General features: G+C 39.7%; 1 protein-coding gene across 1 annotated transcript in view; it reads left to right on the forward strand.

Annotated features, from left to right (window-relative positions):
* Nucleotides 1–9,705: 9,705 nt before the first annotated feature.
* Nucleotides 9,706–14,151, forward strand: part of LOC149282153 (FGGY carbohydrate kinase domain-containing protein-like) — a 70,278-nt gene continuing 65,832 nt past the window's right edge. Inside the window, exons 1-3 of the mRNA XM_089498564.1 lie at nucleotides 9,706–9,906; nucleotides 11,145–11,256; nucleotides 13,454–13,605. Of these exons, the coding sequence (XP_089354690.1) occupies nucleotides 9,706–9,906; nucleotides 11,145–11,256; nucleotides 13,454–13,605 (465 nt within the window). The remainder of the gene's footprint in view (nucleotides 9,907–11,144; nucleotides 11,257–13,453; nucleotides 13,606–14,151) is intronic.

Consider the following 14,151-nt stretch of genomic DNA (forward strand, 5'->3'; position numbering starts at 1 on the left):
CTGACAGCAATGGGGGCTCCAGGTCTGCAGATAAAGGGAGTTTATTGGGACAAAATGAGATAAAACCAGGTTTTTGTTAACATCGACCTTCATTACTGTATACAGCGCTGGGGGTTATATTACTGTATACAGCACTGGGGGTTATATTACTGTATACAGCGCTGGGGGTTATATTACTGTATACAGCGCTGGGGGTTATATTACTGTATACAGCGCTGGGGGTTATATTACTGTATACAGCGCTGGGGGTTATATTACTGTATACAGCGCTGGGGGTTATATTACTGTATACAGCGCTGAGGGGGTTATTACTGTATACAGCGCTGGGGGTTATGTTACTGTATACAGCGCTGGGGGTTATATTACTGTATACAGCGCCGGGGGTTATATTACTGTATACAGTGCCGGGGGTTTTATTACTGTATACAGGGCTGGGGGGGGGTTATATTGCTGTATACAGCGCTGGGGGGTTATTACTGTATACAGCGCTGGGGGGTTATATTACTGTATACAGTGCTGGGGGGTTATATTACTGTATACTGCGCTGGGGGTTATGTTACTGTATACAGCGCTGGGGGTTATATTACTGTATACAGCGCCGGGGGTTATATTACTGTATACAGTGCCGGGGGTTTTATTACTGTATATAGGGCTGGGGGGGTTATATTGCTGTATACAGCGCTGGGGGGTTATTACTGTATACAGCGCTGGGGGGTTATATTACTGTATACAGCGCTGGGGGTTATATTACTGTATACAGCGCTGGGGGTTATATTACTGTATACAGTGCTGGGGGTTATATTACTGTATACAGCGCTGGGGGGGTTATATTACTGTATACAGCGCTGGGTTTTTTGCTCCACAAGAAAAATATTGTCCGACATTTCTCTCGTAAACAATTATATTTGCTGAAAAACAAAAATCACACACTACAGTCCAAGGAAAATTAGTGATGGTAAAAGGTGGCGCGGTGAGGTTTCCCATGTAATGGCGCTGAAAGTTGTCAGTGTGAAGGAATGGCAGATATTCTGGCTGAGGACCGCGTTCTCCGGCTGCAAACATTAATAGGTAGGATTACGAAATGAGAAAAACATGATTATAAAATCTCCTTTAATCCTCACCTGTCGGGATTAGAGGATTAACAGCCGTCTGGAAAAACAGAAAAAGCAATTAAGTTCCGTCTTGTTTTAACTAATTGCGCTCGGGTCAAACAAATCCATAATTTTTTTCATTGTTGTCTTTGCTTCAGACAACACAAGAGGGCCCTGGAAATAAAACTGAATTCTATTCCGTGTCTGATTAACGAGCTGCCACTTTGTAGCTAATTGATAATGAATATCGTTGATGTGCAGCTTTTGTGTAGCTGATTTATTGTGTATCTTGACCACAGAAAAAGAACATTTCAAGGAGAAAAATGTGTTAGATGGGAAAAATATCAGAAAAAAACAATTCCAGGATTTCTGCAAAAGGACAGACGCTCCCCTTTTCATCCAATCAGGGAAGAGGGTTTGCCCAGAGGCTCCGCCCTTTTTGCAGAAGTGCTCCGAGAGGCCTGGTTAACAGGGCGGATGGCGGGGAGAAGCGGACCAAGAAACGAAGACAGAAGAACAAGTAGAGGCAAGAGAAGAAGCTGAGCTGCGGAAAAAGAGACAGGGGCACACAGAAGGGAGGGAGGCATTGAGAGAACATGAGAGAGAGTGAATGAGAGTGTTAGACAGCCTGAGTGAATGAGAGTGTTAGACAGCCTGAGTGAATGAGAGTGTTAGACAGCCTGAGTGAATGAGAGTGTTAGACAGCCTGAGTGAATGAGAGTGTTAGACAGCCTGAGTGAATGAGAGTGTTAGACAGCCTGAGTGAATGAGAGTGAAAAAAACCCCAAAGAAATTCAAATTAAAATTCTCGGCTCTCTCTTCATTTTTTGTTTGTTTAGTTGGGGGTCGGCTTCTTTTCGGACATTCGTACAAATTTAAAAAATGGTCAAATTTCATTAAAATTAATATGAATCTGAATGCACAATTCTACTCTCCAGCTTCTTCTCGGATACGACTGACCTCCGGGCAAAGGGTGTCCAGAAGACTACAAAGACTCCCGACCATCAAACTAAGCTTGGCAACTTTTTTTGCATTGGACGTTAAGTGTAACTTAAATATGTCTCCAAAACAATAAGATTTACTGAAAACCAGAAACCTCAAGCTACACATAGTTTAAATAAGGGGGTTTTATTTTACTAAATTATTACTTATTAGTTTTAATACGGACTTTGCGGTGGAACACCTAGGGGAACAAATTTTCATATTTCGCCAACATCTCCCAATAACATTGCGTGAAGAAATCAGATTTGTTATTCCCCAAGGGTTAAAAAAAAAAGCACTATGGCAAGAAAAATCCTCAAATAATGTAAAACTATTTCACAATTTTAAGGCTGATACATTTTTGGTCCATTTTATTCTTCCCAGACTTGTATCGATTTGTATCTCCATCTCTATCGAGTTCAGGAGATAATGATTGATGTCTTCCATCATTTCATGTACGATTGTATAAAATAACACGGAAAATATATTTCAAATACTTTTATTTTTTAAAGGGTCTGGGTAAATATTTAAGTCTGTTTTCCTATGAATCAAGGTGAATTATGCTGCTGCTACACTGTGTTCATTCATCATTCATTTTCCGTGAAGAAAAAAAAATGTATATTTCCACGTAGGTCATTCCGCTACAAATAATATGGGTCAGCGGAATTCTTGGTTTTGTTTACCAAGGGGTGATTCTATGGGACTTTGATTTCTAATGAGACTGTGGGACTTTCTTTTGAAGTCGAGGCCCATGCTTGGAGACTTCTCAGGACTGGGCAAAAATTGGGCGGAAAAATGGACAGTTTGGAGCTATGTATAACGTAATGTTTCAACCGACTTGCGACGGATGAGGGATTCGGTTGAAGAAAGACCATCCAGAAGGGTTGTAGTTATGGCCCAGAGGTTTGGAAAAGAGTTAAACGTTCAATTCAGAGTATTCCACCTGTAGCTCTCCCTCTTCTGGGGAAATGGCTCCATTAGGGTGCAGGGATAGCCACGCATGAGGGGTATGATAGCCATGGGAGGGCACTGCTAGTCTTGGGCCAGGTTATGTCTATCGCCAGATAGCATTAAATGGGTTGGGAGTGGAAATCGATGGGGGGGGGCTCGGCTATACACCATTCCCTTGCCCCGAAGAAAAAGGAGAGTGACCCAGAGACCTAGGGAAGCAGAGATTTATCTGGAGACTCCAGGTCAAACCCGGAGAGTTCCCAGGTACGACGGTGGCAAGACTTAGTACAAACCTTCTGCCACCCAAGGAGCTTGGGGGGGCAAAAGCACAGAGGGGGTGCTGCGGAATTCCTCCATAAAGAGGGAGCAATCACTTAAATGGCACAGAGCTACTATATGCATTAAAGTGTATATGACGTCTGGTGCGCCCCTTTTACTGAAAGTCGGGGTAGAATGATTTTCAGTACTTTGATAATTAAATTTAGAATTACAGGTTCTTTTCAGTTTTTTTTAATTATTTTATTATTTTCAGGTTTTTTGTTTTTTTTTTTCTCTGCCCCTAGGGTGGTGATTAACAGCATACACTGTTTCTCAAGTAATGATTCCACTCTCGATAACGTGCAAACAATATGTCACATGACGGATTTTAAATAATGTTTAACTGCAAAACAAACATCATTCCGCCGGGTCTTTGCCAAGTTTCATCAAATTTTGTTGTCAAAGCAATTTTCGGGCGCGATTTTACATTTTCGCTTAATTAAACAATTAAACAACCTCGTACTGCGACCGGGATATCTGAATGCGCTAAGTGTAAGCGTGAAAATCTGGTTTTCTTGCTGTGTTTATTTAAGGAATCTTTCAGGTTTCGAACAAGATAATACAGGTTTGTTCTCAAAATCCCTTTATAAAAAAAAACAAACAAAAGAGTTAAAGCTAAGCGTAGATTAATATATCTGATTTTTTTATTTTTTTTTAGGCATTTCAAGAAATGTAAGCTTTTTTTTTTAAAAAAAAGAAAAAAAAGTTGTTTCTTTACCGATGCAACTTGAGAACCCTGGATTATAGAGTAACTTCGGTTTGCAGGAAAAGAGAATCAGAGCCAATCGCTGATTTCGTAAAATTGACCAATCAGAGGCAATCTTACAGAAAAAAAGAGCAAAATCTCCAAGTCTTCAGAACAAACACTGGAACCCAGGCAGTGATACATTCTTACTTTTGCCTCCTAAAGATAGTAAGATTTCTGTACCGGCAAGTAAGTGTTTGTGATACGGCGACAGCTACTTAACTGATTCACGATAATTTACATTTTACGATAATTTTTATTTACGGGTGGGTTTCCAAAAACTGTAAATAACAGAAATTAGATTCTAAATTTTTTTTAAAAAAATAGTAAAATCATTTTTGTTTACTTACCAAGAATAAGAATTTTTAACCCTTAAATGCCATATACATACTCGGAACAAAAGAGCTAAAGTACTCTTAACAGTGCTGCGGAGAAAACATTTTCGTAGGGTAGTGGAGGCTGCTCATCGCCTCCTGTGTCGACCGACAGCCATGTTACCCGCGTTTCACATGCACGAGAGACGTATGTTAAAGAGGGAAGATGCACGCTTCCACACTGGCTTCCTCTGAACATAAGAGGACGATGCAGATTGGTCACAGACCGATCCGCGGCTTCTCTTAGAATACAAAAAACTATGTTTCCAATACGGCTGCTTGCTACAACGGTAACAAAAATTATTAAAAGAGCCTAATTCTTGCCAAGTGCCCGCTCCATTCCCACCCAACTGTAAACCCTCCATACCTCAATTTATAAATAATTAAAAAAAAAACACCGACAGACAATGTATTTTTTATTTTCTTGAACAAAAAAAATAGTGCTGATGAGCATTTGTTGACTTTCACACCCATCACTCTCAGCCAGGGCATTGATGATAGTGGTGGGAGTCATAGTCCTTAAAAGAAGGTACGCCAGGTAGGTAAGCGCAAAAAAAAAAAGGAATTGTATACCTACAATTTGTGTTTTTAGTACGACTACGGAATTTAACCCCTTCCAGTATGAGCCTGCCCTACACTCGGGCCAGCTCAGCACAGCCTCCACAAACCGCTGCGCCCCCATTAAGACACGGAGAGCCGGGATATGAGGTCACACCCTGGCGCTCCGTGTCATAAAGACACGGCGCATCTTTTTAATGCAAGGCTAAACGGGGACGGTTGGGGGCTCCGCACATCTCTGCCCTGCCAGGACCTATTAGGAGGTCACATACCAGAAACGTGCCCTCTGTGGTGATAACTACAGGGTCGATGTCCTCCATGGCAAGTGGAATAAAAAAACATTCTGGATTTGGGTGACCGGGTCGCATGCGCTTCTCCATTCTGTGTTTCTAAGACCAATCTGAAAACAATATGAGACTCCGTGGACTCCATTAGTCGTTAACTTATGTCAGTCTAAGCAAAGCACATGTTTCTCGCAGAATCTGTTTTTAACTTGGGCAGAAACACTGAAAAATAAATAGTTAGTAAACTTACCCCCCCCCGACCAATCTGTAAATCAATCTGTTTAATTGCTTTAATGAGCGTTGGCTTTCATTCTTCTCCTACCAGCCAAAATTAATTGTAGGCATCTTGACCACCCAACACGCGCATTCCGACGTTCGGAACGGAACATCGTGCCAATCCATTGTGCAAAGTATTGTTACCGTTTGGGTCTTAAAAGTTTTACACAGCGGGTATTCTGTCCTCGGCACTTCGGGGGTATTTGACCGGTGGTCCGACGCACAGCATGGGCAAGTTTACGAGAGAAGGTGGACTTTATAATTAATAGTATTTAATTGCATGATTTCATCGCTGAAGGTGAGGTTCTGCAAATTAAAAGTAGTATTTTTGAATCTGATACTAGTAGCAATAACCGATTGAAGTTCCGCTTTAAGAGGAAGTCTGTGGAATATCTACTTAACCAGAGCTGTCCAAGATAATAAAATGATTAATAGAGGGTGTGGTATTAACAGTCGAGACGGAGAAGCGACTGGATCTTTCTAATTTCTATCCATACAGTGTCACCGGCGCTTGGAAGAAGGGCGCCGTCGGATTTAATCATTTTGAGTGCTAATATATTTTATTGGCTCTTTTCCTGCAGGAGATAATGCTTGGGGTCAGTAGATTTTAGTCCCCCCCGTGGAACGTCTTTGCAGACATAATAATTAGGCATATTTGACCCTTTCACCGACGGAGAAAGCCGAGAGTGATGAAGATCTCAATGTCATTGCTCGAATTTTTCGACAAATTGTTATTGAGGCAAAAATAGAAGATGTCGCCTGATTTATTTCTGCGAAATAGAGAGATATATTTAAACGGTGGACCCTTAATCTCTGGGATAGAATATTAAAGAGATATCATTCCTTTTAACAATTAATTAATTAATATATTAATATATCTATTTAAAGGCCCAAAACCAGTACTTTTATTAGATGTTGCAACTTTAGCAAAGCGCAGTTTGTTAAGATCTGTTTCCAGACTAACTTGACCCGTTCTTAAACCTATTATATAATTATTATAATAATTAATGAGGTTTAAAAATGTAAATATGGCAAGTATGTTAAATTATGAATATATTTAATTGAGGAAATTGCTACTTTTTTGACTTCCCTCTCAGTCCCTTAGTATGAAGATTAAATATAATTAAAGGTCCAATTTTCATGTTAAATGTATATTGGAGTCTATATTGCATTTTGCTGCATACAGATCGGTGCAAGTATTCATTAGTTATTAGAGTTAGAAAATTAGACGTCCGTCGCATTTAACTCCTCCCCCAGCTGCATCTACTGGAAGTAGGGAGCATACCTCAGTATGCTTCTTCCACAGGGCATGCAGGGCTCCCATTTTAACCAATGGGAGCTCAGCTTCCATTGAAATCAAATAGAGGAAGCAGCAGCAGCCATTTTTTTACATAGTATGAACACTAACACTATATAGTATGAACATTCATGCCGGTTTTGGCTTCTTGAAGCAGCCACCAACTGGAGGAAACGCACTCATTGACGTCAATAGGAGTCCTTTCAGCGCACGTGTGCAGAAGTCTCATTAGGCTAGCTTTAAACCTCACGCAAGTCAGTGTAATAGCCAAATGCATCTCCTACAAGACATAGATGTGGGACCTCCCAGGGTAACCCATGCAAATGCATAAAGAGGAGGCAAATGCATAAAAAAGGTTAATTTCAAGGTGACACTCAGCCCGAGTTGGCCATCTGGCATTGGGGCAAATGTTCTGTAGGCCACTGGCCATCAGCAACCCATACTCACCCAATCTACCACTCCAGCAGCTGAAAATGCTCTGTCGTGCACTATTTGAGCATAAAAAAATCAGGTGGCCGCTGGCCTTAAAGTGCCAGGGTCACCCCATCCTCATATACATTAAAGTGCATGTGATGGCTAGAGTGCCCCTTTAAAGTCTAGATCTTTTATCGGACCAGGGATGAGATAATGTATTGAAACATTCGTTCTCCGCAGTAAGATTCCACAAATGATGCAAATTAGCACCAAGATGGATGAAAGATATAAGACAATGGACGCGATAACGCACTGGCCCGTATTGATTGAATCGCTACAGTATCAGACGGTGTTTAGCATGCAGACGAGATTATATTATATCTTCTGTGTCCTTTAAACAACCCCTGTGGCCCAAAATGCACTTAACATGCAAGCAAAAGAGCAGGAAAAAAATGATTAATATTCACTTCCAGTTTATTTCAATCTAACATTTTAAAAATTGCGTCTCTGGAAGGCTGACAGGTCCATCTTAATTAAGATTCATTATACAGAGAGTCTCTCTATATGGAGGTCAGCGAGGCTTGTTTTGAAGTCTGCGACCGGCCCTGTTTTCTCCTGGCTTTCAATCAAACTGAAGACGAAAGACAGGGTACATTTCCAAATTGATTATTTTTTTATTTTTTTTTATAAATTGCACTCTATGCCCAGGATCCTGATTTAACCCCTTAATGACAAAGCCCGTACATGTACGGGCTCAAAATGCATTGTTTTCAATGGGTTGTGGGACCGCCCATTGTCCTTAAGGGGTTAAAAAAAAATAAAAAATAGATCCAGACTTTTTACGTTGGCCAATTTTCAAATGCACGCTCTGGGTGATGGATGCGTTTGGATACTAGCGGGGTTTTTTTTTTTTTTAAGCACTCAGCGCTAATGCAGTATATACACTTAGTATATTTGGCTTGCGGTGTAAAAATACATCCTGGGTATTAATAAGTCTCCAAGACATGCATGGAAAAGCTTCCAGCTTTAGAAACTGTCAACATGAGGCTTTTTTTACTGTCATAGAATCCTACAGAATTTTAGAATACAGTGTATGGGGCTCGGAATAGCACAGCCGTAACTAGGTCTCCTGGCGCTGGGGGCGGAGGTCCTGCCCAACTGTGTTGTGTGCCTGCGCTCCAAAAAGTAGGGCCACAGTGGATGCCGGGTCCCCAATCTCCTCCTTCGGGGGGGGGGCTGAAACCATGGAAGGGCACCCCCCAAGAGGAGACCCTCTGAAGTCTTCAAGGTGGGGTGGTGGCCAGAGGGCACAGCCCCCCCAAAAACAGAGTCTTTGGGAACCCAACTCCACCGTGGCCCTTTCAGTGGACCAGAATTCTGGGTCCAAAAAATCAAAATCCACAAAAACAACTGTTGGTTTCCTTCTCTTTTTGACATTTTGAGACGTAGATTTTGTAACCCCTTTCCACCAAAAAGGGAATAATTCGGTATCTATAAATAACAATTTAACAAACAGATGAACAGTCATTTCCTTGTTGTGTCTTAGTGGAAATAAATTTGCTAGCCTAAGACATTTTTGTTCATAATTTGTTTCTAAAAATTACTAAAGCAAATACTTAAGGAAGTACGAAGAACCGATACTGTATCCCCCGAATGCACTTCTTTATCGTTACAAAAACATGAATAGTAAACGCCACGTTGTTTTATCTGGGTAAAAAGTGCTGGATTTGTAAATATGGGTGCATCAGATTTTTTTTTTTAAATAGGAAAAGTGAATGTGTGTAAGGACGTTCTACCTTACTGAGAGGGTGGTAGATACGTGGAACAGCTTCCTAGCATAAGTGGTAGAGGCTAATACAGTACGGGAATTTAAATATGGCTTCTGAATCTGAGACGGGACCAACGGTGCAGAATAATTACTTATTTAAATATTGAGTTGAGCTAACCACACCCCTAAATGTAAGAATTGTATATTAATTAACAAAAATGTCCCTTAATTTAAATATATATATATATATATATAGGTTTATGATAACATTAAATGCATTATTTTTTTAATACATGATTATGACATGATTAATACATGCTAGTTAAAACAACAGATATAACAATATAGCAATATAACTATACATATATATATATATATATATATATATATATACATCAGATCCCATCCATGGGAAAATTTTATGGGATGAGTCAGTGTTCTTTTTATATGAAATTACCATTTCCAGACGTTGCTTATAACGCCCAAGTAAATAAGATTATTCTTTATTTTTTCTTTTTTTCTACTGCTGCCCAGCCAAAATAAACGATAAATTATTCAAATAAATGAGAAATGACTTGGTATAAAACTTTTCAGCGGCAATTGGTTGTGAAATCCATTTCCTTTGTGTTTTGTGTAGGTTGACAGAGAATGCAGAGTGGAAAAGAGGAAGAAGTCTCTTACTACGTGGGTATAGATGTGGGGACGGGTAGCGCGCGTGCGGCTTTGGTCGACCAATTTGGGACCGTGGTGCACCAGGCAGAAGAACCAATACAAATTTGGGAACCTCATGCCGACCACTATGAGCAATCATCTAGTGACGTCTGGGCGGCTTGTTGCCACGTTACCAAGGTAACACTCTTAAATATTACTATTGTCATCATTATTATTATTTATTGATTTATACAGCGCCATCATATCGAGTAACAAATGAGTTAAAGGCAATTAGTGAAAATTAAGTCTTAATATGTGCATGGCATTTGAGTTCTTTTTTTCTATATTTTTTACATTTTTTAATGTAAAATGTATTTATTTTTTAATGTAGCTGTATGACTATAATATTAACCCTTGCATGATAACTTAAGAAGAATTACATTCAGTTTTATAGAGTTTTACGTGAGATATTGGGTTGAGAAAAAATTAAAAATGAAATATGAAAAGTTATATATTTTTGAGCAGAAAGCAATGGAGTATAAAACAAAATGTTTCTCAATGTTCACCAGGGGGGGTAACTTTTTATACAAATGGGGTATCAGTGACATTAAACGGTCCCTTTAACGTTTCAAGTTTTCCTATAAAGAGCTCAACTGTGACCCTCAGCTGCTTGGACGATGATGCCCACCATCGCTTGGGCGAGTTATTGCCCCGGACCAACGACGGGGCTGCATCTTGCCAAACCCTGATCTGTCACAATACTTAATATCGATAAGGAAGAAATATGAAAATAAGCACAAAGATTCTGCATCCCTTTAGGAAATCCGTCATTAAATAATTCATCGCCTCTCCAGTACACAGGACGGCTCGCCATACACGCGCTATCGATTGTTCTGTTACATTTTTAATGAGTGCACTTTGTTGAAGCGAGACAGTTTGTACGTATACGAGTGCAGAACCCGATGTTCGTTCTTCGATTCCAAAGGGATGCCTATTTATATATCCGCCATTGTCGGATTTGTCCGTCTACCTATGAGGTCCCTTCTTCTTTCTGTTAATTAATATTTTTATTCTCCATTTTTTTTTATTTATTTCTATACCCTAATCTCCACCCAGACCTTTAAAAAAAAAATTGTTAACGAGAACAGGCGATGGTTTATGTTGTTTTTTTGCTGTTTAGCCCAGTTTTTTTAAAATGTTAGTACAAAAAAAAAGACAATTTAAAATGACAAGAAGGAGAAGAGGGACCTGCATTATCCCCTTTTTTATTCTATCAAATACTTTTCTTTCTTTGCCGGTAATTTGTTGGAATCATATAATATCACATACGGTAATAGCCTTTAATTTCTTTTTAGAAATCTGGTCAATTTATATATATTTAAGAGCATGCATATATGGTTTATGATAACTTTAAATACATATTTTTTTTGGTACAGAAAGTTGCCCAATTTGCAGGAAGCGGACACATTCGAGGACTGGGTTTTGATGCGACGTGCTCCCTCGTGGTGTTGGATAAACAGTTCCGGCCGCTAGCGGTAAATGCTGAAGGTAACATAAATCTCATAAGAAATCATTTTAGTAACATAAACTGGCTCAGCGTCAGTTGCGAGGATGGGGAGCACTGCGAGGTGTTATGGTGAACCCCGCGGTGTTTTCTGGCCACGGCCAACCTTGTGGGCAGCGGGGAACATGGGCCGTGATCTTCCCTGACCTGCCAGCCAAGGAGCTGTATTATCGATGGTTGTCTGTGCTGCAACTTCCATGTGACCTCCCCGCAACGCTCTGCCGCTAAGCACCACAAGGTGGATCTTCTAGTAAGGTGGGCAGGTGGTCCTGGCCCCACCAATCCTACATCCTAGATCCTAAACGCCACAATACAGGTGTCCCACTTTTTTTTTTGATTAATGTTTTTTTTTTGCTCTGAAGGCAACTAGGGAAAAAAAATATACCGTAATTTATTTAAAACATAGTACGATACTTTGTTAGCTATAGAAATCAGTCAAAAAATGTATAAAATTGCATACAATTTTTATTATATTATCACGTAATGTTCGTGACCCTCTGTCCGGTTATTTGGGACAATTATTTGTGTTACGCTATAAAATTCTTTGTCACAAAAATCCACAAAATTAACCAACCTTTGTTTTTGAAGGTCTAACTAGAATATCTTAAATGCTGCTAATATTAAAAAAAAACCAAAAAAAAACGTAACCACGGGATGGAATCAATTATTCATATAGCTCACTAGCTTGAATACATTATTTTTTTTAATGTTTACATTTACTGTATTTTTTTTGTTGTTTAGTTCCCAAAAAAAAAGAAAAAAAAAAAAAAAGGGAATATAAATTCCAGCAGGATATAATTAATTCTGGCGAATTCCACTGACATGCTGGTGACCTTTAATCCTGAGTTGTTTACGACGGCGTACAATTTTGTCAATTATTTAATAACGTTATGCCCTTATAATGCCTGAATCAATACTGTACTTATGGAGAAATCTATACCAGCGCTCTTAATTTATATACAATATTGCTAAAAAATGACATCAGCTGTTCTAGAAAACAAAGCGTTCTATTATCCATTAAGGGAACGTAAGATTCCCATTTCAGGGCTTTTTGCTTCTGTAATGCATTATACATGTGACAGTGACAGAGCGATGGAATATGGTACATACAGCCTGACCGCGGATACATGGCGTGGTCAGAAGAGCATTAAGATTCCGTGGGACAAAATGCAGGGCATCGTTAGGGCCGCACACGCGTACACTTAGCTGACAATATGGGAGATCACGGGAAATACAGAAAGTCCCCGAGTCACAGAAGTGGATCTCCTCATCATACTGCCTACTAAACAATAGAATGGCTCAGTCTAAATCATCCTGTTGGACTCATCAAGTCTATGACTTTTTTATTAGCATTGCCATAAAAAATAAAAATCTGTGGCCTCCAAGTCTGCAGAAAAAGGGAGTTTATGGGGGGGCGCAGGTTTTGTCACCGACCGACATTACTGTATACAGAGCTGGGGGTCATATTACTGTATACAGCGCTGGGGGTTATATTACTGTATACAGCGCTGGGGGGGTTATATTACTGTATACAGTGCTGGGGGGTTATATTACTGTATACAGCGCTGGGGGTTATATTACTGTATACAGTGCTGGGGGTTATATTACTGTATACAGCACTGGGGGGTTATTACTGTATACAGCGCTGGGGGGTTATATTACTGTATACAGCGCTGGGGGGTTATATTACTGTATACAGTGCTGGGGGTTATATTACTGTATATAGCGCTGGGGGGTTTATATTACTGTATACAGCGCTGGGGGTTATATTACTGTATACAGCACTGGGGGTTATATTACTGTATACAGCACTGGGTGTTAGTACTGTATACAGCGCTGGGGGGTTTATATTACTGTATACAGCGCTGGGGGTTATATTACTGTATACAGCACTGGGTGGTATTACTGTATACAGCGCTGGGGGGTTATATTACTGTATACAGCGCTGGGGGTTATATTACTGTATACAGCGCTGGGGGTTATATTATTGTATACAGCGCTGGGGTTATATTACTGTATACAGCGCTGGGGGGTTATATTACTGTATACAGCACTGGGGAGTTATATTACTGTATACAGCGCTGGGGGGTTATATTACTGTATACAGCGCTGGGGGTTATATTACTGTATATAATACAAAGAAAAGTATATATATTTCTTGGTAATAATGTCTATGTTAAGGTGATCACCGTAGAAACGTGATAATGTGGATGGACCATCGTGCCGGATCCCAGGTGAATCGGATTAACGGCACGAGACACAAAGTGTTGGATTATGTCGGAGGCGTGATGTCGGTGGAAATGCAGCCTCCTAAACTTCTCTGGTTAAAGGAAGTGAGTAGATTCATCTCTAACTTCCCAGTATTTCCCAGTTTAGAACATTTTAGAAAAATGACTAACCAGTTGAGTATTTTTTTTATAAATTATTACGTAATAATAATATATATAATTAATTTTAAAATGTAACAATTATAACTTTGTCTGCAAACAAGTAATTTAATAATTGGTCTGGACTCAACTTTTGAAATTAATTAGTTTGAATAATTCTTTGCATAAAGGGAATTCATTACTATAGTGGGTGGTATATAAATTGAACAGCCTCCCAGCAGAGGTGGTAGAGGGTAATACAGCGAGGGTATTAAACATGCATGGGATAGACATACGGCTCCTGAATCTAAGACGAGACCAACGACTGATTAAGGTTTAAGTCTTTACAGCAGGAGAAACTGGCAGACTAGACGGGGGCCGAATGGGGCCGGCAGATTCTATGCTACATAAGTCAATAAATAATAATAATTGTTCGTATAAATAAGGCTGCTAGTTATTCCGTGTTGACCGAACCGGTGCTTTTTTTCCCCGGATTTTTTTTTTTAGCTTTCC

Source organism: Sceloporus occidentalis, unplaced genomic scaffold (assembly GCF_023333645.1).
Source record: "Sceloporus occidentalis isolate IW3139 unplaced genomic scaffold, rSceOcc1.0.p SCAF_122, whole genome shotgun sequence".
Classification (NCBI taxonomy): Eukaryota; Metazoa; Chordata; class Lepidosauria; order Squamata; family Phrynosomatidae; genus Sceloporus; species Sceloporus occidentalis.